Source organism: Opisthocomus hoazin, chromosome 5 (assembly GCF_030867145.1).
Source record: "Opisthocomus hoazin isolate bOpiHoa1 chromosome 5, bOpiHoa1.hap1, whole genome shotgun sequence".
Taxonomy (NCBI): domain Eukaryota; kingdom Metazoa; phylum Chordata; class Aves; order Opisthocomiformes; family Opisthocomidae; genus Opisthocomus; species Opisthocomus hoazin.
In genome coordinates, this window is record NC_134418.1 from 35,605,004 (window position 1) to 35,630,263 (window position 25,260).

The 25,260-nt window shown below is 42.2% G+C and overlaps 1 protein-coding gene across 1 annotated transcript in view; it reads left to right on the plus strand.

Annotated features, from left to right (window-relative positions):
* Positions 1 to 24,679, plus strand: part of AFG2A (AAA ATPase AFG2A) — a 209,182-nt gene extending 184,503 nt beyond the window's left edge. The window contains 1 exon segment of the mRNA XM_075420941.1: positions 23,236 to 24,679. Coding sequence (XP_075277056.1) covers positions 23,236 to 23,412 — 177 coding nt within the window. The 3' untranslated portion in view covers positions 23,413 to 24,679.
* The last annotated feature ends 581 nt before the right edge of the window (positions 24,680 to 25,260 follow it).

The following is a 25,260-nucleotide window of genomic DNA, read 5'->3' on the forward strand; positions in this document are numbered from 1 at the left end:
CTCTTTGCTGTGGTTTCGCGAGGTGAACAAAACAACGTTACTGGTGTTAAAATGATAAACCTAGTCCAGTCCTAGCCCAGGCAGGATCCGCGTAGAACAGGTTGTTCCCTGCGAGTCGGAACAACACTGATAACATTTGGCAGGAATAGCAAATATGCATTAGTATTTGCATTATGATAACAGAGAGAGTCTATATTGAGGTTTACATTTGATAATAATAATTCATCCTTGGTTTTGAGATGATTCCTGAATGAAAGTATCTCTTTCCTGCAGTGAACGGTCTTTCTTGAAAGTATCTCATTTTTAAAACAGAGAGCTTTTAGTCACTTTATTTGTACTGTTTAAAATCCAACAGTTTTATTGTACTAATGTTTAGCCTGCCAGGACTTTTTAGCACCCGATTTTTTTCATTTGAAAATAGTGAGGGTTTTTTGTTGTTTGTTCTTCTTAATTCATATGCAACATTTAAGGAAAACTTAATTAACCCCAGCATGCAGGGAGAGGAAGCAGTGCTCAGCAACTGAGAATATAATTAGCTACATTTATACAAAGCGATTGTATTACCTAAATTCCTCCCCCCCCTTTTTTTTATTTGTTTTTGGATGAGTTTGAGGGCTAGGAAGGGAGGGCAGGCACAGGCTCTCTAAAAGAGGTGGAGGGAGTAAAAATGCTTCCATGGCTCTGGAAAACAGAAGTATCATGAGCTATCTCTGTTTCTCTGTAGAGCTGAAGTACTGGTATTACTCTTAAAACTCCTTGACAGAGTCAGAGTTGAAATTTCAGCTTAGTAGGTTTGCAAAGCTTGGAAAAGCCATGCAAGTCGAATCCTGTTCTCAAGGTGTAAACACAGGACCGGGCTGATCCTGGATACGAAGGCCAGTCTTTTTACTGGTTTTTATTAAAATATTTTGTTACTTCTGCTGCAAATTAACATTGGTTTGGACATTTTCTCTCTTAAGCATTGTTCAGTCTTCCTCATTAAAAAAACATTTCCTCAATAATAATAGGTTCCATATGCAGATGTACTATGTATGTAAAATGATACGTATTAATATAAGTAATCACATATGAAAATGTGTTTTTTTGCTTTTCACCATGTAATGACTCTTCCTGCTCCAGCCTTCTGCCCCCAAAATAAGCAGAACAACAAGAAAACCCATTGAAAGGAAATTTGCAAGTTTTAAATAATTTTCCAGATACCCTGTTCTCCAGGTTCAAGTGGAGCTGGCAAAGGCGCCGGCCGGCCGGCAGAGATCAATCGCTGACTGTTCCAGGAACAGCTCGACTTTGTGCCGCGTGGTCGATACCACGGGCTTGCGTGCGCCTGACAGCGAGCGTCCTGAAAGGCCTGGGTTCAGGAAAGCTGTTCACCATGTGCTGTGCTTCAAAAATGAAGGCAAGTCCCTCCTCCTTCGGGACCCTTTGTGCTGGCGGGGAGGAGACTTACTCAGGTGCTTACAGCTGAGCCTTTGCTTGACTGTTTTGCTGAACTGCAGTGTTGTCGCGAGATGGAAAGACTTTACAGTACTAGTGGCACCATCTCAGAAACATATGGGGAAAGCATTTCTTGAAAAGAAGAAAACCGAAACCCTGTTTCTTTTTAGAGGGTTGCAACAGTATTCCCACATTTGCCTGTAGAAATAACACCTGACCTCCATTTCATATAAAAAAAAGAGCTATGAAAAGCCAAGTTACCTTGTGAAATCTCTGGGTTTTTTCAACTTTTGCATATGATTTTAACAAAAGGAAGATTTCCACGTGTTCTGGTTAAGTCTTGTAACATGATGCAGTCAGTCCGTTTGGCCGATGAGAGGTTCTGCCAATATCCTGCAGCAGATGAGCCTGTCGGCTTCTGTGGAGTGAACGGCGTCGGGAGGGGAGGCGGGGGAGAGCTGCAAGCATTCTGCACTCCTGGCAGCTGCATGCACAACAACGCTTAAAAGACTATCAGAACCGTTTCCCAAAGCAAAAGGGACACGTCAGATTTTTCTTCAGCCCAGAGACTGATGACAAATTAAAAAAATATAAAAATCCTGAATAAGATGAAGTAGTACAGAACATAGCTGTCTCATTACTTACGTAGAAAAAAAAATGCAGTTATTAATTTTACTTTTATAAATTTTGCTTTAGACTTCTGGTAAAAAATTATTTAGAAACACTAAATTGAATACTTGACTTAGTTTTTGAGTAATTGACTTAATTTTTTACATTAGAAATAGAATTCAGAATGTTTCAGTTTGAAAAGATTTTAAGTATTTGAATTAAAAATTACTTTTTCAAGATTTCCTTTCAATTTTCGTTGCGAAGTGTAATGGGTGAGGTTGAATTTGACCCTTTGTTTATTTGGGTATGGATTAAATGACATATTCTGCTTGGGAAATATTCTGTTCTCTGTTCAACAGAAAGCTTTTACAGTTCTGCTTTTGGATGAGCCTAAAATTAGAGGGAGTTTGGTTTCGCGCAACAGGCAGAGAATAAAAGAGAAGGTTTTTCTTTTGCACTTGTTGATAGGTGGCACTTTTATTTCAGCGTCAGCATCCATTTTCAGTTCTCTTCCTGCTGCACTTCATCATTCTTTTCTTAAGAAAACGGAGCAGACCAGGTAGCACTAATAGTCTTCAGGCTGCACTTTCACATGGATCCGTGTGGTTTTTTTCTTGTGTTTGTGTTGACTCCACACTTGAAAGATAGTGCTTTCTGTCAGAGGTGGAAATGGTAAAGTTGTAGGAAATAGGTATTAGAAAGCCTATAGAGGAATATTTAGTTGATCTGTATCTTAAAACGTATTCTGTTTTGAAAATGTATTTAAATGATTGTATGATTATACATAGTTGCGGGTGACTAATCTAGTCTATTGCTGCAGGTCATGAGAATAGTCATAAAAAGTATTTATTCTGAACATGAACCCGGATGCATGCTTTCCTGACATGTTTCCCATATGGTCTGTAAGTCAACGGTAAATCAGATAGAGAGGAATTGAGGAAAGAGAAGCAGCGGGTAAGTGGGGATTCTGCACTACTAAAACTTCCGCCCTGCGTGATTTGAAGCTGCAGCTCAGAAGCAAAGAAAAGAAAGAATTGGTTTAAGTGGAACGAAGATGTTCTGCAGCCCTAGGAATCCACTGAGGTACTGGCACTGAGAAAAAACATAATTAAAATCTTTGTCAGAAGAGCATTGATGGAAGTGAAGAGAAAGTGGGTCACCTCCAGAATGGCGTGCCGTTTGCTCCCTTGTGCTTAGTGCTGCAGAAGAGGCTGGTGATTCTCTGCAGACTTCAGCCTGCACACTGTTTTCCTGAAACCAGAGTGGTTTTAGGGAATTGCTGGTTCCATTCTGACAACTCGCCATTCCTGTCGTCATTGACCTTACCTGGTTGTACCCCATGGCATATCTGCCAGAATATCCTCATCAGACATGCAGTTCTCCGCTTGGTCCTCGCTGTTCACGTCGGGAAACGTGAGCCAGGGAGACAGGGACATTGCAGATGGTCTCTGTGCAGGTGTGGTTAGGGGTCTGAGCTGTGAGGACTCCAAAAACGCATTTTCTGTTGCAGCAAAAGAGCACACAAGAACTTCTGAGTTACAGGCTTTGTACGCTGGCTTTGTGAGTGGAGGGTAGGAATTGTGCTGGGCAGGAGAAACCATATTTTGACGTTGTCACTTCAATATACATGAAAAGCTTCAATCTCTACTCATGTGCTTGCTCTGTGTTTATCTGTTTTACCTGACTTACCTTTAATTCCAGCTGGGGAATCATTCCGGAGGCTCTGCAATGTTGTTCCACAGTACTTGTAGCCTCAGCAGTTTTTCTTTTAGCCACCATGGTAATTTTCTCAGTCACTGAAAGGGGCCATTTCATAGCTCCGGTGTCTTAGGCTGGGAAGTTTGTTCCTGGATGCAGCTCATGCAGGCTTTCCATGCCCTGCAGTCCCTCTGCTTTCCCTAGCGTCCTTGCCTTCTTTTGCCAGCGAAAGAAAGTACGCACTTTCTGTGGGAAATGGTTGGGAGATTAGAGAGAAGAAGTTGGTTTCAGTCCAAAGGGTGGTGATATATATTAGCACAGTTTATAAGATAAAGCCAAATCTCTATTCTCTGTTACCTCGTGAGACTTCAGCCTAGGGCTAAATGCAGCCACAGACGAATGCTCTTTCTTGTACTTCTAAGGGCACGTCAATGTGAGGAAGTTATCCTGGAATGAGATAGGGTGTGAATGTAAATGCAGTAGCTGTTCCAGCATAACATCCTGCGGAGACAAGGCCTTGGTGAAGTGACTAAAAGCAGTGGAATGACTTCGGTGGAAGCTGAGGACACTGAGCCCCCCCTGCGCTCCCCCCAAGCAGCCAGCCCTGCGGGCAGAGGGCCGGCTGAACACCATCTCCCCCGCCTTTTTTTTTTTTGGTGGGGATCCGATGTCCAACCATCTTTGCACTGGCTGCTCTTCCTGTCAATGTCACTTGGGGAAACTCTGATTTACTGCTCATTTTAGCGATTGTCAGAAGGAGGGAGAGGGTGACAGCCAGCAGTGTTTCTGTAGGTAACTTGTGAACACAATCCATAGGTTAACACCCAGTGTGTGAGAGATGGGGAATATTTTAGCTCTGCCATCTCTTACTGGTTTTTGTCATTCCTACAGATGATAACTCAGGCTTTGATCATCTCTGCAGGTATCTGGGGTCCACCGCTCTTGAAGCGGTGCAAAAGGAAAACTGCTGCAAGAAGAAAATGTATACTTGCACTTCTTTTTCAGAAAAAAGTCGAAACGTTAATGTCCTCTTTGCAGTGTCGGAGAGGTATATGTATGTGCACACGCTTCGCGTGGTACTCTGGAGTTAAAAATCGCCTTTTTTAATGCTTGTGAGATTGCTACACCAGTTTTTAGGCCTATGCTATGTGTTTCAGTTGTTACCTATTCTTAATGGTCTGCTGAAAAATAGTGTTTGTTTTTGAAGTGCCTTTTTCCAGATTAAGTATAGCATTAATTAGTCAGTGTGAGGAACAGAGTGCATTATTCTACCGCAGCTTTCCATCATGTCAAAAACTCATGACCAGATGTAAAGATCATAAACAAACACACATGGCTGCTGCATGTAAATCTTCTGCAGGATAAATTACTGCTGATCTCTTCTGATTAGATCGCTTTGTCTTCCAGCTCATTAATACCCTTTCAACCATGGAGAATATTTAGGAGCTAATAACTCACAAAGCAATATACAGGAGAGCACTAACTTTCCATATTTATTAAACATATTTAAGTCTGGATTTTTTTGCCTGTGGTCTAGGCTACTCTCTTTTGTTTTATCTTGAAAGAGTAGTTCCGCAGTCAAAATCTTCCTTCAGAATTGGCATTTGCTTCTGCAAGGTCTATAGCAGGATAGACAGTCTTCCCAAAGCCCCACAAAGATGATGCTACAGAAATCTATCTAAAATTATTAGCCCAAAATCTTTGCTGGCACAATCCCGAGGGGAGTTTCACCAGCAGATAAATTGACCCCAGGACGAATAAACCTCATGAAAGCCGGGAATTGCTAATCTAGGATCTGATCCTGCCTGTTACCAAGGAATTTGATCCTACTACAGTAACTCCCGTGGCAGTCCCTGGGACCAGTCCCTGCCATGCCAGGTACCCCAGGGGCTGCTGTCACCCTCCGCTATCCATGGGCAGAACAGGGGTGGTGGGAACCCCCATGCAGATTCCAGCCCTGGGCAAGGGCTGTCCTGGAGCTGCTGGGGACCGACACGTAAGGCTTGCACGCACTGGCCAAGTATCCCCACCATGTTCCTTTGTGCCCGTTTCAAGTATGCATTGACACTTGTTCAGCTGTAGGTCAGGCTTCTTTTGCTCCTCAGCACACACCTCATTACGAGAAGAGACATTAGAGGCAATATCCTGTGCTTAAATAATAAACGGTTGTGGCAGATGGCAACAACGTCAAAGTCACTGCAGATTATTGCAGGTCTTGTTTTTTCCAGTAGGCAGATGATAAATTTTAAAATAAGAATGATTACGTGTATAAAGATAACACGTGCATGGACATTGCTATACAGGATCTAATGAACTGGAGTCTGTCCCAGGGAGCTGCTAATGGTCTGGGAGGTTTAGGATGTGAATGAGTACTGATCCCAGGAAGGAAAGCCATCCCAGGTGTCAGCAGAGCTTGGTAGGAGGTGAAAAATTGCATCCATGATAGAGCCAAGACCTGTAATCCTGCATTCAGTCCCTTAGATAAGAGGTAGTCAAGTGGCTGACTCCTGTTTGGAGCTACTTTTGCCTAACCCCGCCAGCGTCCCCAGTGTGTAATATCGTCCGCGCTCCAGCAGAAGAACCCATATTTCTTGCCCCTCTCTCAACCTCTCCAAGAGCGCCGGCCGCACAGTGCCTGAGCTGCTGACCACAGCTTCCTGTCCAGCAGCCTTAGCAAAGTTATCCAGCAGGGATGAGTAGCCTTGTACCAGACCTTCACGTTTCTTCCCGTTTTCCTTTTACTAGAGACATCAGTATTTAAAAAATAGGTAGAAATCCTTAGTGACTAATTGTTTTATTGCCTGCTCTCTGCTTGTATTGCGGCTCTCAGTAGAAATCCCTGGCTTTCTGCATCGGGTATTTAACAAGCTTAGATGTGAATTGCAGATGGTTTACACCTTGGGATTCGAGTGACTGTGAAAATGGAGGACAGTAGTTTGTAGAAGATCTTTATGTTAAATACATAGCACACGGGAGTTTGGGAACCCAGGATACCACTACTTCTGATAGGTGCTTTGCACATAACAACCTAGTTGTAACTAGTTTAACTATTTAATATTAATGCCATGTGTAAGATATAAAGCACCAACCACATGTGACGCCCTGGTATTAATCACAACTACTTTCTGTTACCAGTGCACATATTTTAGCATTCATAAATTGATTGATTGAATTAATGGGTATTACCGAATCCAAAGTTTTGCAGAACCAGTACCATCACCTTAAAGTCGAAAAATGTCATGTTTGTTGATTGAACATGTTCTGCTCGTTGATTTGTAGCTTCCATTTAGCTTCCAATTATTAAAAGCAGATAAGTGTTTTGGAACATATTTAAACATGTGCTTTACTTCAGTCGTGTTTGCTGACGTCAGGGGACCCGAAGCAGATGTATGTGTGCTTTCAGGGATGCTTTCTCGAAACGAGGGAGGAAAAGAGAGAGAAGTCTCTCCTTTCCCTTTTTGGCTCTCATCTTTTCATGTGTGACTAACGTATTGCATGTCTGGTTTTGTTTAAATTCAAGGATGGCAAACAACCACTTTCTGTGAAAACTTCCTACTTCTTCCCATCCTTCTTTATGGTCTTTTTTTTTTTCTTCTTGTTACTGATATTTGGTAACCTGCAGAGACAAAGTGATGTGAAACTTGGAGGTCTTTGCAGAGGAGTTTATTCTAGTAGTGTTTGTATAAAGCCCTGTGGTCCCACTAAAGCCCCCTAGTTCCTTTGCTTGGTTTGCTTTGTTAAACACAGCCTTAGCATGGGCTAATGCTTTGTTTGCAGGGGGTCTGTTGGGAGGGAAGTAGCAGGGAGGTGGATAGGAATATCTGCCAGCTCCTGATGGTTGATTGAATTGCCTCTTTATACTAAAAAAGCATTCCTGAAGCCTGTTCTGATCTTTTATAGTGGTCATGAAATTAATGGATACTTGTTGGTAAATTACAAGTCTGTGAATCCAGTAAACCTGTTGGTTCTTCTGAATAAAGTGTGCTTAACGTTCAGGTTAATTTGTACCCTGAGATCTAAAATTCAGTAGCACTCACTACCTGCTCTAAAATAACTCTACAAAATAAGAGTGTATATACAGACTCTACATTTTAAAAGGGAAAGAAATGGATAGTATTTTTGTTTTGGCGATTTACTCTTTTTTTTTAAAACAGCGACATGTTTGCAGCAGCTAGGCAGGATGTTTGTTGAATTCGCAGGTGTATGTAACTCTTATGTGGCTGCCCCTGCTTTGCCAGCTACTCAGTTAGTGTTGTGACAGACCAAACAACTGCTAAATGACAACGCTGAAAATAATTTTGCTGTTTTCTTGGGAAAGTGTAAAGACTAGATTTTTCTGCCATCGTAAGTTTAAGGGCCATTTGCATTGCATCTAACACGTTCTGTACCTTTTATAAAGGTGAGGAGAAGTTTTTGTAAATAGCCAAGAGCGTATGTAGTTGTAGCATTAACGGCTGAGTGTTGCATGTTTTTCTCTTCACCAAAGTTTGGGTTTTGCAAATAGGGTTATGTTGACCCTAATTATGAAGTCCGTTGCTGATCTCAGATTTCAAACCCATTCTTCTGCGTGCAAAGATGTCAGCATAAACTCTTGTTGAAGCCATGTAAACTTCATCAAGATCTTCTTTTAATAGAGAAATCATATTACGCAATACATCTCTTCCCAATAGTTTTAAGAAATGCCTTGTGGCAACTAAAGCAAACACTTGCTGAGGAAATAATAGCGAGTATATACCTAGCACGTTCTTACGGGGTTTTTTCCTCTTTTAGATATATACTGTATTAAAGAGGAGGATCAGCAGTCCATCAATAGTACATAAATTCAGAAGTCCCTCAGTGGCCGACTTAATAATCTAGATAGTATGTATTAGCTAAAGGAGAACTGGAAAGTAGCATATACATTTACTGCATAGCTGACTTGCTGTAAGGTTGCCAGGCAGTACTGATTTATAAATCTTGCAGACTGAAAGATTACCACGACATGACAAATACCAGCTATAAATAGATTTTTGACTTCCTGCTCATCTCTGCTTTCTCCTGCCCTTCATACTCAACGCCGGTGTAGCAGACTGCTAGGGCTGTGCAGCTCCCCCAGGTGAAGGTCAGCTCTTGATATATTTTTGATCATCTTGTAAAGTTCTCCTGTTAGTATGTGGTCCCCATTTTAACCTCTTTGCAGATTCCCCCGATTATCCCAAATCACTTTCATATGGAGCTGAGGTTAAGCTTTATTTCTCTTGGCTTGTCCCTTCTGTAGCAGACACTTCCTCTTCACTTTGAAAGGACAAAGCGATGTTCAGCTGCCTGGGCCTGCGCCCAGCATTTGATTTATACATTATTTAATTTCCTTTAGAAAATTGGAAGCAGAACTTTAGGAGTGGAAGTCAGTCCTTTTCATTTGTTTAAGGATCTTTTAGGGCTAATATAATCATCGAAGAGTAGATGTCAGCATGATTAGGGTGACTTAAGGTAAAGCAAAGAAAATTGAACACCAGGGCAAATTCTTTTGTAATACAGAGGGTGCCAGGATTTATAGCCGTGCACAATGTATGTGGGTTATGAATTGTGGCATTAAAAAATGAAAATGGAAAATCATCGGGTTTTTGAGTGACATGTTGAAGGCACCTGCCTCCCCTTACTGCACAGCAGGCTGGGGCAAGAAAGGTTTGCACCCTTTGCGTTGCATTTGCAATCGTTTCTTGGACTGCAGTGTTCTCTGGAACTTAATTCAACCAACTAACTAATTCTGCAGAAATTCTTCAGTTAGTCCGGAGGTTTTCATTTGGGCTGACTCTGCATTCACTTCTGCAATTAGGTCTGCACATGCCGTGAAGTGACTGCCAAGACAATTTGAAAATTTCTCATGCAGTACAGTCAGGAAATTAAAAATTAACTCTGGAAAGGACATCATATAATATTTGGCAGTGTGGTTTGAATAGTGTGTCCACTGAGGGGTGGAAGGTCTTCCTCTTACCCCCCCCCAAAAAAAGTACGGATGTTGAAATATTTCTTCCGTGGGATTTTGAATGACCCACAGCTGAGGGAGGTATCAGAATGGGGAGAGGCTTGTGGCATACATGTGCTTATGGATATGATATGACTGACTTGTGGCCTTCCAATTTAACGAAATAGTGTTTAATGACGTGGAGTGAGAGTCCCGTGTAGTTTCAGGGCTCTGTGGTTCTACAGCGGCTGTTCCCAATGTGGTTATGTGGGGGGAAAAAAGCCTTCAGTGCCAGAGCGTCACTGTGACGCTGCGCCCGTTACCAAGTCTCTCAGAGTTACGGTATTAGATTTGTAAGTCATCACCGCACCTGATAAGTAGGAGATGCACATGACAGCATAAGCGAGGCTTTCTGAATTACAGCTGTGCTGTACAGCCTGCACTTTCTGGAGCAGCCTGTGAATATGCAGGTGAGGCACTTCGTGTGTACCCTTTTGGCAAAAATAAGCGCCTTCACAAATTCGGGCTGCTGAGATTAAGTAACAGTTGAGTGGTGTCACACAAAGGAAAGGAAGCAATGAAATCCAGCTTCCCCATGACACTTCATGCATTTAAAACTTGCTCATGCCATACAAAGTAAACAATTGACATCACAAAGTCTTCCAGATACCATCAAAAGTATTAAATTTGATGCCAAATAGGAAATGTTAAGAACATCTCCTGATCTTTACAGTACTGAATAGTTACAAAGCGGAGAAAAAATAGCGTTTGGTTTTTGGTTCGGCACGGAAACCAGGGCTTCTGTGGTAGCATCCTGTGTGTGCTGTCTTCATTCTTTTGATCATCTTTTACTCTGTTTGGAGAGGGGCTGAAATACTTGCTGTCCCAGTCCTAGTGTCTGTGCATCTAACATAAAATGAGTAAATATAATACACTGGAAAGTGGAGAGCTCACACTTTCTCACACACATAGGCAATTTCTGAGCAAACCTTATGAACTCATCTCTTGACAAGGGACTGGGGACAATACCAATTGTAGAAATCTATGCTAGGAAGACAGAGCAGTGTGAGCTAAAGATAGTGTCAGCGTTGCCTTCTAATTAAGGTGTCCTTTATTTTCTGCCTCTTCCACTTGGCATGTGGTGTTGGATGCCATCATCCTTAGCATCCTCCTCTACACTTTTGTGCCATGCAAAGTGGACTGCTAGGTCATTTCTGAGCCTGCTAGATAGGCTAGAATGGCACCGAGGAGAGCAGTTGTGCTTTATTGTGTAATTATATAACTTGGCTGCACAATTCAGTGCAGTAAAATATTTATGGAAATTCATGAGAAGGCATATGTGTGCTGCAGGCCCTATCAAGAGGAGTGCATTCACAGCACTGCAGGTATGAGGAGCAGATGAGCTTTTCCTATGTATTCACCTAGCTTCCCCCAAAGAAGACTGCTAGATATTTTGAAGATCCAGGCTTGCATATTTCTTGTATAGAGGCTTGCAGTACGGGCTCAGACTGCTTTTTGTTCTTACTCTTCAGGCTATAGATTTGAGGGCTGGCTAGGATCTGTACAACCCAGTAATGGGATTTTTTTCTCATTTTCTCCTTCTTCCCTTCTGCCAAAAGCCCTCTCAGCCCAAGGGTCCTATCTGTGTTTCCTATTGCTCTCCATAATAGTTGTTCCCTTCATCTTTCTGCCTTCCTTTCTCTTTCTAGCTGTTTGGACAAAGAGACCTGATACAATTCCTTTCTCTAGTGGTGGGAACCGAGGGGAGCAGAATCTTTTCTCTGGCAGAGTTTACGCTCTGGTAGGTCAACCATCCACGCAGCAAGCGGCACACTCCTGCAGGAAACCTTACAGGAACTTCAGCTGGTGACCGTCCCTCGAACATGGTGCCTCAGGAGCACTTCAGTTGCACAGGCCAGTCCTGGTGCCGGCTGCACCAACTAACGTTTCTTAATGGCTTTTGGGGATGTTTTAGCTGTGATCCTTAGTTCTGTTCTCATCGACCTTTCTCAGCTCGCTCTTGTGGCATCTTTTGCTGTGCTACAGCTACAGTGTCATTCCCTCCTCCCTTGATCTCAGCCTCTGCCCTGATGTTAGATGCTATCCTGGCAAATATTCCTGGTGCCAGGAAAGGTGGGAGACACCTGGCATTATCTCAGTGACTGTGAAAACAATAGCACCATATGCGACAGCGTCTACAGACAGCCTTCCTCAAATGTTAAGCACCTACCTAACGGGCGTGATCACTCTCACCTCCTCTGTCGCTGCTGGGAAAAGGTGGGTGCCTCTCTGCAAGACTTGGGTGGCCTGAGGGGCCTCTTGGGGCTTGCGAGTTTGTGCCTCCTGAGCAGGGGGCCCAGAGCTACTGTGCTTTGATGGAAGCATGAAGGCAGGGACTTGAAGTGGGGAACATTGAATCTAGAGCACTGTGGCCAAGGACAGCAAATGTCACAGAGCTCTAGGGGGATCCTCATGGCTGAACGCTATTAAGCATAAATGTCATTAATTTCTGGTCTTAAATTGTATGTCTATCATGCTAGTCCACAACTTCTTAGAAATTCAAGTGCTGTTAACATTAAAAAGCAAGCTGCATACAACCTGGAGGAAAGGGAAGGGAGACTCCTCTCCTTCCTCCTATGCATATTTGCAAAAATGTTGAGGATGATTTTGAGCCTAAAACATCTTTGTTAAGTGAAGAGAAATGCAAATGACCCATTTTCTAAGTCTTTGTAGTGCTGGAAATTTGCATTACATTGTCTTGCCTAGACAAGGAAGGAAGGGGAGAAAATCCAGGAGACCAAGGAGGTTTTTGCAATAACATGGCACAAACTGAGAAGGAGTTTACGAGTATGAAAGAGAAGAAATGGAGGAATTTCCTAAATCAGATGTTATCCATGGAGTAACAGATCCAGTTATCCAGAATACTGAAGTGACTTTCAGATGTGACATGGATTCAGTTTTCCCAGCTGCAGGAGGGCACTCAGATGAGAAGTTTTCATGTTAACAATGCAAAGCAGATGCCTTGTTAATCTGGTCACTCATGACTTTTCACTGGAGGTAGGTGACGGCTCTGACTACAGGTTCTTACATTTCAGGGTTTTACCTTACGCTCCCTCATTCTGTTCTTTGGCTCATTCCCAGAGTAATGGGGGCCAACTATCCTGGTGATGAGCTGCTCCGCTTGTGAGGGAGCTGGTCTTTGGGATAGTTCTGTGAATCCTTTATGGTACGCACTCAGTGATTCACTGGGCTGAGGAATTTTAGACCAGAAGGAGTGGGTCACGTTTACCTATAGACTATATTCAGTAGACACAACAGGGATGCACCTGAGATGTGTTGTTTGAAGCTTTTGTTGAAACCAAAAGTGGCTAGCAGGTATGCTGTTATTGACAACAGAATGCTAGTAATTGTTTTTATGACTGAATAACTCAAAATACTGGGTTTTTTTAAAGCATGCAAATCTTAAAACCAGTGGTCTGAGGAGTGTCAAGTCAGAACACCGAGATCCTTATGGGGAAACATGGGGGCTGAAAGGGCCACTCACAAGGCCACCTGCACCAGTGAATGCCTCTCGAGATATGCCAGGCATATACTTCTCTTATTTAGATGCATCTTGCATTGGCTTTTGTCTTGGCAGGTGAGTGAAAGGAGTTGCACAAGTAAAAGCATTTGTATGTAGGTTCAGTATGTCTCTGAGCTTTAGTGTGCTTTAAACCCGCTTCCTGCGGCAGTCCTATCCTCTCCCTGCCTTCAGAGCCTGCCTTCCTGCATCCTGGGTGAGCCAGTTCAGGGTGCTAAACCAGCAAAAACTACTCTCTTCTGTGTTGCTGGATTAGCACTTGCACAGGCTCATCAAGGGGCCACACGAAAAAACAGGTGGTGACCAGTGCATCACTGGTTTAGACTGACTGTTGGGAAGCGCAGGTCACACACTCATGTCTGTCTTACTGCTATTTTATGGACTTTTTATTCCATTAAAATACACCCCTTACATAAATCCTTAACTCAAGGTAATTGTTGGTACACCGCTTTTCTTGTTTCATATGTTTGTATCATCTGTTGTTTTTGTCTTGCTGAAATTATTCCTTTGTCTTTTCTTGCACAAGAAAAACCTGGATTAAACTTTAAGTGTTTTACCAGCCTTTTTGCTTCCTCCTTAAGGAGTAATAACTGTACACGGAGGCATCTAGCTCTGGCTAACAGCATTGCTTTCTAGGTCGGACTATCCTCCCATCCACATTGTGCCTCTCTGGAATACAGGCATGCAGTAGCCCTCCTCCCTGGTCTTCCTGGGAAACATGAGCAGCTGGGTACCATGGGAAGCTCCAAGAGGTAAACTTAGAAACTGAGTCCAAAATTCCTCTAGCGTTTTGCCGAGGAAATAGATACTCCCCGGGAGACATCTCGCACCTTCCAGGAACCGACAACCCGATAAATGAAAAAGCAAGAGTGCTCCCATTCAGGACATTATTCATCTTGCAGTCTAAGGGCCCTGCAAAACAAATGTCTTTTTCACTCCCTGCCTCGACTCGGGATCTGTATGCAGGTGTAAAGAGCCATAGAGGGACACAGAAAGTATGCATCTCTCATTATCATGGGATTTGCATGCTTTCCCTCCAAACTGATAGAGACACTAAGACTCCAGAAGATTTGCTAGACTTTCTACCCTTTATTTTTAACTGGTTTGTTTGCTTTCACTATATTGTATTATGACATCTCATATGTAGGTAGCTACAAATACAGTTGCTGTTAACCTGCTAGGCAAGATCCAAATCAGAGACAGTATTTGCCATAGCTCCAAAGACAGGATGAAAGTTTAAATAAACCCATGGACAAAGAGGTTTTTGCTTTCCTTTTTGCTGGGTGGATTCAAAAGTTCAGGGCTCTAGCAATCTTTAAATGGTGATATAATGTAACAGAAATGCTGCTGCAGCTGAAAGGAGTTGAAGGACAGTTCTAGACTGGCTGTCCTCTATTGACAAAAAAAATAAATATTTTTTAGGGAAGGGTGGGCACTTTTCCCAATTCCTTTTGCAGAATTGCTTTTATTTGCTTTGTTTTGATAGGAGTCTTAGACCTCTGCTACTCTCCCAGGTTAAACTTGAGAAAGGAGTGACTGGTTTCAGAAGCAAAGGCATGAATTATTTTTCAGTGCAAGGAATAAAGACTATGCTGAATGTATCGCCCAGCCTCATATCTGTCTCCTTCAAAATCCGAAAAGAAAGCGAGCAAATGCAGCAACTGCTTAACACCCACACTATGATTGGTTTCATAAGGTAGAAGCTGCCAGATCTGTTGTGTAGTTTTTTTTGTTTTGCTTTTCTAGAGAGAAACTCATGACAGCTACAGCTAATGATGTCCTCCAAGTCTTCTAGTTTTAGACTTTTAGTTGCATAATTCAATCTATCTTGCTAGCGGCATTCAGCAAAATAGCATTGGCTCTGCGTACAGGTCCTCTGTAGTAACAGCATATTGTGAGTGAGAACACAGTATTCTGTTAATTACTTTTAATTAAAATGAGTGCGTGCGCACACACACACGCACACACATATAGAAAGACTCTGTTTTTCTAGTGGCTTGGCTTCCTTTTCCTCATTGAAGGGAAGAAGTTAAACTTTCTCATTAAATGTTTATATAAAAATGAAATGATTCTGAGGTTAACCAGAAATGCAGCTTAATCTTGTATAGAAACATGTGTGTGATTTTTTTTTTTTTTTTTTTTTTTTTAGTTGCACAAATATAGCTGAAACTTGAAGTTGGCAGAGAGTGCTGTTTAAAAATATTTAGTCCCAGCATGTAAAAACTCGTTTTGTTACGGAATTCCTTTGTGAAAGGTGTAGCTATGCCATGTCTCTGCCAAAGTGATGGGAGCCATATCGACAGAGTGTGTTTTGGAAAATAGCTGCATTTTGGGCTTGTAGTTACAAAAGTTAAATTGGAATTTACATGTTTTATATATTGCTTGGAAGGATACCACATCTAGTAATATTTTTTAAGAGACTGGAAAGAAGAAGAAAGCAAGCTTGCAGATGGAGTCAAAGCTTTGCTCTGTTAGAACATGTCGGAGTGAGCAGAGGTATGTGTGATGACACTTAGCATGTACCACTGAAGGCTCTGGTTTATTCTCTTTAGCTGTCATCATGTGCTATAGTTATGATACATATGCTTAATTTTGGCTACACAGCTCATCTTTCCCTTCTCTTCTCTGGGTGTGTTTAAGCTTTATAGAATAATAAAAGCTACTGATACATGTGATACTATCTACTGCCCAGGCACAACCCATGCTCAGTTTTTGGTACTGTAAGAGCAATTAAATGCAGCATTTTGTGGTCCCCGCTGTCTCGTTAACTGTTGCCGTGATGCCATTGTCCCACGAGAGCAACCGACCAGTTGTCTGGCTCGGCCTCTGGGCAACAAGCCAAGCTCGTGGTACCAGGTGACTGCAGCAGGTAGATGAGGTGAATCTGAAGCTTGTCCCTCCTGGCCGAGACGGGGAGGAGGGGGCAGCAGGAGGGCTTGGTCTGTGCTGTGGCCCCCAAGGCAGCTGTGGCCACCATGGAAAGAGCTGAGTTGGGAACCACCGTCCTGGTCAGAGCAGGCGTATTCAGGTGGCACGACCACTTTATGTCCCTGTGCAGCACCTCAGGTAAGCTGTGGACACGCACGTGCATGGTCACATGCACAGTGACCTGCAAAATTACACAAATAAGCAAACTGTGGATTAAACGGTGAAGATTTGGGCCAGTCTGTTCTGAACTGAGGTCACTTACAGACATCGTTAAAGAAGCTGGGTTTGTTCAATGACACTTCCTTAACAACTTCTCATAAAAGAAATTGGGAAGAGCAGAGATTGTTTGCTCGGCCTGTTGGATCAGAGACATGAGATACATGTAATACCTGTTCTTTTTATTTAAGAATTGCAAAGGTTCTGCTTCATCACTACAGGCCTGTTTTAAAGTAGGCTATACAATGTCTGCTCATATTGAATGTTTCTTAAACAAAAAAGGAAGCAAGAAATCCATCCTTTTGTAAAAAATATTTGATTATAGGATATCGTTGCAGAGGATGACTGCAATACAAATAGGAACTCATCTGTTCCAAGGCAGTGTTCATGAATGCAGAACCATATAGATGTGCATTTCAACTTGAGGAAAACTAATGACATTTTAAAGCATAGTTTCCTAGAGATCAAAGAAGCCTCTGTCTCACTGAGGCCCTTGTGAGGCCCATAAGTGCCTTGCACGCTTTAGTTAGGAGAGTTTTATAGAGTGACAATCATATATTAAGTAAATTCACTCCAAAGCTCCAGTGGTAGGTACAGTGCATGAATCTGAGGAATGAATGGATACTGTATGAAAAGCATCATGCTAATATACCTTATCCTTTTCTAGTCACAATAGATTATTTGCCATTTGCAAAATGCCCAAACGTGTCATCCGTCCCATTTAAATCTACAGATCATAGAACTGAGTGGAATGAGGAGATGCATGTACAGAGGTGATTCTTTGTCTTTCAAAGATTAGATCAAAATTTATCCCAGGGTGATCAATTATTTCATAGTACTGGAAACTTTTTCTCCTAAACAGAACAAGACTTATAGTGGTCTGTGAGAATTTCTCTTCTCACAGAAGAGAAAAAAGGCATGTTATCTTCTATTTTCCCATTTTATCTGTTTTATACGTGAAACAGGAAAGCTGAAACACAAGAGAAGTACTAAATCTAAGCCTTTTTGAAATACATCAAAAACTCCACCTCTCACCAGTTAAGAGCCTCTCAGTTTAGCCCATTTTAAAGAAAAAAATGGTATTTGTGACACCTTAAAATAGTGGTTTTATCTTTAAAACTAGTATGTTGTACCAAAGCATTATCTAGGGCACGTCTCCCTAGCCCAGCCAGCATCGTGCTGCGGTATCCAAGCGAGTTCAGACAGCCGTGCGCCTCAGCAGCGGCGCGGGGATGCTGAAACGGGGTAAGCAAGCGCAAAAGGTCATGAGGCGACCCAGCAGCGCTCTGCTACCAGAGGAAGAGGCGCTTGCCGTGCTCTCCACCCATCCCGTGCTGACTGGTGCTTGTCGAATCCCCCTGTGAGCCCTTCTCAATACTCCAGCGGCAAGCAAACATGCCTTTTTTTTCTTTTTTTTTTTTGTTTTTTTTTGTTTTTTCCCCCTGGATTAGTTTTCTGATGGCCTGGTGCATTGAATTGGTTAATGAAAGGGGCAGCTTAGCGCTGGAGCCAGCACAAGGGATGGGTGAGAGCTGGCAGCGGGTGGTGCCTGCACAAAGGAGAAGAGGGAAAGGGGGCCATGGTGTCCCCCGCTTTGAGCAGGGGGACCTTCTGGGGGTGGGCAAAAACCTGGAGGCATTTACCTCTCCGAGGTGTTCACCGTCTCTGCCCAGCGCTGCATTAAGCCTCGTGCAGAAGGTGGTGCGCTGAATTGGGATGTTTGTGTCAATTTTAGAATACAGATAGCAACCTTTCCCGGCTGCTCCCTTTAGCCTCTCTGCCTGTGGTGCATCTTCTCCTGATTTGTTTTCTCTTCTCGCCATGGACAGGTGTCCGTGGCCTCCTCGTTCCTCAGTCAGGTGGCAGCCCTGGGTCCTGAGAGCTTTCTGACTTCCCCAGTTTTGTGGGGATAAGGCTGTTGCCTTTAGGATAAGGCTGTTGCTTTCCGTAGAGCAGCTTCTGACACAGGGGCAAGAGGAGGTGCCTGACACGGGTAGGAGTTTGCCCAAGTAACAGATGTCCTGACCCAGGAGTTATTCGTGTCTTTTTCTAAAAGCGGCATCTGAACCTTTTCTCTCTCTGTGGCAGAGCGGGAGGGCAGACTGCCCGGTCCCTCCGAGGCCGCCTCGCGAGCGCGCACCGCACGGGCCCGCAGGTAGTTCTCCTCCAGGAAGCGCCGTGGTCTGCGCTATTCACACGCCGCAGGGTACTGTTCTGTTTCCAGGCTCCTAATCCCTCTTACACACACAGTCCCTTACAACTTCAACTGGCGGGGTGGAGGAGCGAGTTAAAAAGGAAGGAAAAAGGAAAATGAAACACAATGTACAGCCAGCCAGTGGCTGCCAGTTACTGCGCACACAATCGCCACCAGCTGCAGCCCAATTAAACCCCACATTCACAGGTGTTCCCAACAGACTCTGCCCTAACAAAACCACTTGCTTGAAAATACCTAGGGCTTGAACACAGAAGCTCATTTCTTTTTTTCCTCTTTTATTTTTATTAAAAAAAAAAAAAGATTCTTTAAAGCTATTTAGAGCACTTTAAATACAAAGAAGCTGAAAAGGACTTTCAGTCTGCTGGAAAGAATCGGTGCTTAATGCCAGAATGGGGGAGAATCCGCCAAGCTGAATCAGCCAGCGTAACCATTGGTTTCGGGAGAAAGATGGGTTATGCTGAATGCTGTTTATTCAGGGAACAGTAACTGGCACTGGGCATTCTGTTGTTGCTGGGAGTGAAATGGGGAGGGGGGGAATGACTAGGTGTAAATCCATTTCTTTTGGGGACTCGTCATTGCTTGCACCATAGCTGTGAGCTTGTGTGCGGCTTTGGTTATTGCTGACCATGCATGTGTTGTTCAGATAGCAAACTTCAGTTCTCCTTTCCTCCCAGGATAACTTGATACAGTCGCCTTTTGGACTTCGATGTAGGATTCTAAATTAATTGTTTATTTTCTGATCTTAAAGCACTCATTTAGATGATAAATCCATCCTTTAAAAAAGTGATTAACTGCTTTTAATACATGGATTCAAAATTATTTCCATGCTAAGAGAGGACTGCAGAGAGCAGACTAATGCATAGGTCAGCAATTTGCTCTCATTCCACTGAAAATTAGAATTGTGCGTGTTTGTTAAACTTTCATATATACTTCAGGGTATATTCTGGTACTCGTAGATTCGATAGCATTCAACCACACCTGGCTGGCTATTCATTTCTGCAATAACACCCCGCACCTCAGTAGTTATTGCTTAATTACCTGCTGCCTGGTCTGTTGCTGTTTAATCACTGTTGTTTCTGATAGTCACTTAATGTCTTCATTACTGCTTTAACAGTCAGTGCTGAAAGCAACTCTATATTCAGATGCAGTCGAGAATATCTATTTTGTCCTTCAATATGTCGAGCTGCAATTTTGCATTTGGAACAGGACTAGGACATTATTCCTATTCCTCACAGCACATAGAGATCCAAAAGACTGCACTTTTTGGTTTTTCGGGGGGGTTAACATACTGAAAAGATAAAAATGGTGGTCCCTTGGATTTGTGTTTGAAAATAATTAAGAATTGTTTTAAAACTGGCAGATAAGTAGCTTTAGTTCACTGCATTCATTTATAGAGACAGGCAGAGCCTATTCATGCTGATAAATGCAATGGAGAGAAATGAAAATCACTCAGGCTTCAAATTCATGACTATGAGACCTAAATTAGATATTGCCACTGAGGAGAAGATACTGGAGGCAGTGTGGATAATTTTCTGAAAAAAAATAATCTTTGTGCTAATATGATGGCAAATACAGTCATAGGAAAGAAACTGCAGGCAACCCAGAAACACTGCGGTGCCATGGTGCGGCTCCCTCCGTGCCCAGTGCGGCCTCAGCTGCTCAGCAGCAAAAGGGTAGAGCAGAACTGGCGAAGCCGACACGGCAGACGGGCTGAAGGATGGACACGTTCTGCAGGAGCAGGGACTGAGTCACTGAGGACTCTTCAGCTTGCAAAGGCTTGACTGAGAGGGGATGAGATAAAACTGTAAAATCATCGGTGATATGGGGAAGGTGAACAGGGAACAACAGATGAATCACCGTTCTCGTAACACAGGAACTAGGAGGCACTTGCTAAAATTGTTGGGTAGACAAACAAAAGTGCTTTTTTTTATACAATGCATGATTAGACCGTGGTGCTTGTTACAGGATGATGTCGTGGAGGCCAAGAGGAGAAGTGACGTAAGAAAATAATTGGACAAAGTCATTGAGGATAGGTCTTTTGCAAGGCTTTAAAATTGATGGTCTAGGTGCAGCTTCTGGTTTTGCAGTGCCGCCGAGCGTGGGAAGGATCCGTACCCTGCTGCAAAGCTGCTGGTTTTCTTCCGTTGTTGGCCATTAGCCCCTTCTGCCACCTTCCCTCTTTGCCTCACTTGACCCAACCTACGCTGTTTTTTAATCTAGGTAGAAATTACATTTAAAAACCCTTCAGTTGCTTGGTCTAGTAACAAATGTCCAAACGTGTCTGTGATGAGAGATATCTACAAAAACCAGCACACCGTAAGCCAGTAATGCAGCAGATTTCACCAGCTGAAATCACTTCCATTTCACTGTGGCTATATTACTACTTGTGTTTGCTTTCTGCAAGTGATTTAGCTTTACTAGCTGGTGAGAATGCTTGTGAGGACTTTTTTTTTTTTTTGTAAAGTTTGCATACTTGAACAAAAAAAAATAATCAAGCCTGCCTTGTTGAATCTGTTACCTCAGAAACCTGATACTCTGGGTTAGCCGAGGAATGGAAACAACGCCATGTGACTTCTGCGACCAGGCGCAAAGGCCCAAATTTTAAACACTGCGCCATAATGCCTGCTGTTTATTACTCAATAATATATAAAAGGTTTAGTCCACAAAAATTCTGAGTGCAGCCAGGAAAAGAGAGAACAATAATTCATTCCTTAAAATTCTTTCCTTTTCCCTTAAAACCAGCTCAAATGCTCCCGGGAAACCAACAACAAGTATCAGTTCTCTGGTGCTTCCTCATGTCTAGTAATTTTCGGTTATCACAGAACTTACGGTTCGGTCTTCAAGAATAAAATTAAAACAAAATAATCCTTTGGAGTTTAATTATTGTCACTGTTACCGATACTCTCGGCTGAGCATAGAGAAAACATAAAAGCATCATCAGAAGTATCAGCTTATGGGCAAATTCCTCCTAAGTGTATCAGTGTACAAATGAAACGGGAAGAAATAAGGCTGGAAGTGCTTCTTTTTTGGATCTGCCAACTTGACAGGCTTTCCTTCAGCTTCTCCATCAGTAAAACACAGCAGCACCGAACAAGTGAACATCTCGTGCTGTAGTGGCACCCTGCTTCATGATTTTGATGATGTAGATCGGCAATGGCGTCCACGAGCAGAACAGGATGGTGAAAACTTGCTGTACTGTGTTTTGGGGTTTTTTTGATAATTCTTGTCAAAAACCCCCAGAAGGTCTCTTCCTCTTCATTTTGTGGAAGACTTGCCCTGAGAGCAGTATTTATCAAGGGGAAGTGGACCTCTCCTTCAAAGACCAACATGGGTTTAGAGTCTGGGATGCTTGGGATCTGTTTTTCCATCAGCAGTCATCTCCCTTTTGAAAGATTTCTGGGTTTGGTGTTAGGTAGGGTTAGTGGGGGAATTTCGTCTGGTTTGGGTTTTTTTTCTTAAGCAGCTTTATATTTGTCTTAGAGATAGGGAAATAGTCACACTGTCTACTTAGAGAAAAACCTGAATGGAGAGACCAAGATCCCTCCGTTAACTTTCTAGATGATATATTACTTATCTCCGCGAGAAGTTGGTGTACTAAATCTCAGCTACGCTTCCGCATTGAACTGTCTCTGAAGTCCTGAAAAGCATTAAAATGCGTAACGGCAGTGTTTAGCTTCAGTGCTCATTAGAGCAGCACAGAACTAATAGTAATATTGTTGTAACTTGACAAAGCCATCTCAATCCATGCATGTTTTCTCGTGAAAGCTTCCTAAACATGCTGCTAAATCCTCTAAAAAGCTACTAAACGGCTTTGGCAACCATTAGCACAGCATAAGCGAGGGAACTCTTTTCAGTAAGTGAACAAACAGAGAAAATATGCTGAATAGCTGGACAAATGTGTTTCAGCTGGCTCTTTCATTTACAGATATAAGGGAGCAGTCAATATCAATCACTGTTTTCCCTGTTGCACTGGAAATCACAATATCTCTTTTCATTCCACAAGCTCTTTTCACCACAGTAATGTGTCTTTAGAGTGACACTGGCATCAGTCTGTTTCCGCTGTCTGAAGTCCAGAGAGCTTAAAAACACATTGCAGGGTATGAGACCTTAACCCTCCTTCCCTTCCACACACCCCTCTCCTTCTAGCCTTCCTTTCTGGAATTAATTGTTTTTACTTCTTTCCCAGCATAAAGCTGAGAAAGAAAAGTGCCCACAGAGCCTGGGAATATCTGCTCTTGCGCTTTGGGGATGGAAAAATGTATCGCTGGTTAGTGGGGTTTTAATTTATCAGGTGTTCCGGGGAGTTTAACACAAGGTAATATGATTATCAGGTTAATTTGCAACATACTGTACTATGAAATGTAATGTTACTGTGGTTTGAATTTATACATAAATATATATGATATATATATATCCTGTTTCTTGGATGTTTTAATCATCCACAACCTCATTTATTAAAAAAAAAAAAAAAAAAAAAGAGGTGGAGAAACTCTGTCCTTGTGAGTATCTGGCATTTGGAGTATGTTGATATTCTTGTGTTTGCTTTCTTCCTTTCAAGTAATACATTTTGTAATAATAATGCTGGGGGGGGGGGATGTTCTTTCTTCGCAGATAGCAGCAGTCTGTAGAGAAGCAGCCCTTCTAGCTCTGCAGGAAGACATACATGCCAGATCTGTCACGGGACGGCACTTTCAGCACGCACTGACGGTCGTGACCCCAAGGATTCCCGATTCGTTAATCCAGTTTTATGCAGATTATCAGCAGCAAAGTGGACTGCACGCGCTTTGAAAGGCAAATTAATACATACCCCCATTCATGGTGTGAACTGCAAATTTCCTTTGTAAAGCTATCAAAAGCCAAAGAATTCTGTATTGTGAGTGGAGTGTCCGACGTTAACGGACGTGCAGAATTGTTGTGATAAATGCCCGTGTGGAAGTTTTGAGTGTGACTGATATTGTCCAAAAGTTTATGTTTTACAATTTCAGTGGTATAATCTGCATTTTAGAGGTAATAAAATTGCTGGTTTAAGTGAGTTTATCTGAGTGTATATCTGTGTATCAAAAAATAATTATCAAATTCTGAATTTCTGGTGTATTCTTGGCCCTAAAGAGAGCAGCAACACGTGTCATTTAATGTCTTCATTTGTTCCTGCCTGAACCACAGTTTAATCCCAGGGCCCATCCCAGTGAGATGCGGACCTGGGCAGTGGCCTCGCTACAAAAAAGGCTGAAAATTATTCCGAATCATTTGATTTATGATCTCCAGAAAAGCTGCCAAACAGGCTTGCCGAAAACAGAGCTTTCCGAGATAAAGCTAAGGTATCCCAACTGGTTACAGCAAAATGCTGATCTTTGGTTCTAAAGAACTCCTTTTTACACGTGCAGGAAAGCAGGCACCTTAAAAATTGTACATCCCATGGCTAACCTGAAACCACTGGCAGGCATTAGCGAAAGATTTTTGTTGTTGTTTGCTTGTTTCCCTCAAAGTAAATAGCAATGCTGATTGGTAATTTAAAGCTGGCCACATAAAATCCTAATGAATCCTAATTAATGAAAAAGAAAACCTCCTTGCAAAAACTGTTATAAATGACCACAAAACAGTTCAGGGACAGCTAACATCTTGCCAAATTATTTCTTTATTATATTGTCTGTTGAAACGACGACAGGTGCTTGTGGTTTACTGCTCTTGCACTCAGTATGAAATGCAGTGAAGGAAACTCATTTGCAGCATTTGTTCCTGCAGCAGGAAGACTGAGTTTTTCTGCTCTAGACATGGCAAATAGAGGGAAAGGTAAAGCAAAATCAGTACCAACTTCAACAAAAAATTTTTAAAAAGGTGACAAAAAGCTGAATTTCAGTTGGTAATTCTGTGTTTTCCTGGTGTTTTGGAGGTAAGCAGAAGAGTTTACGGGTTAAAATTTTCGCCAAATCGTGCTTTCACTTGTTGGAGTAAACAAGAGATATCATTTCAGGCTTTATCACATGGAAGGTTATTTTAGGGGTTTGTTTATTGGTGATTCTGAAGACTCTTCTTTCTTGCAGTCATATATGTATTCATGGGAGAGTTATAATTATTTAGAAGTTTATAACTTTTTATGAGATATTTGTGTATTTATCTAAGATAAATTTCTACCATATTTGCTTATATTATCAATATGAAATTTAAAAAATGATCTCTTCACCTTGGTTATGGTTTTTCTCTCTTTACTTCGTTTCACTCTGTACACAGTTTAGCTTTTAAACAGAAATTATTACTATTTTTAAATTACAACTTTTCGATTACTTTTATTCTAACGTCTTGTTTCTGTAATTCGCATTTAATTTTACTGTCACTGAAAAGGATTAGAGGATGAGGAAAAGCAGGTCCTGCACTTAGGTCATCTGATATATATGCAGGTTTTTTGCTTTTTATCATTGGCTCTTTAATAGTGGAACAGACAGAGGGAATTAAGAAAATTATAAACTGGAAGAGTTGCCTTGGGGATCAAAACTGCATCTGAAACTACTTTATCCTTCTGTTCTAAACTCTGTATACACCAGCTTGAAGCGCAGGATGCGAACCATTTATCATACCCATTACATTTCTGATGTTTCCAAAAATTAGATGCCATACCATTATCCTCTGGCACTTTCGTCC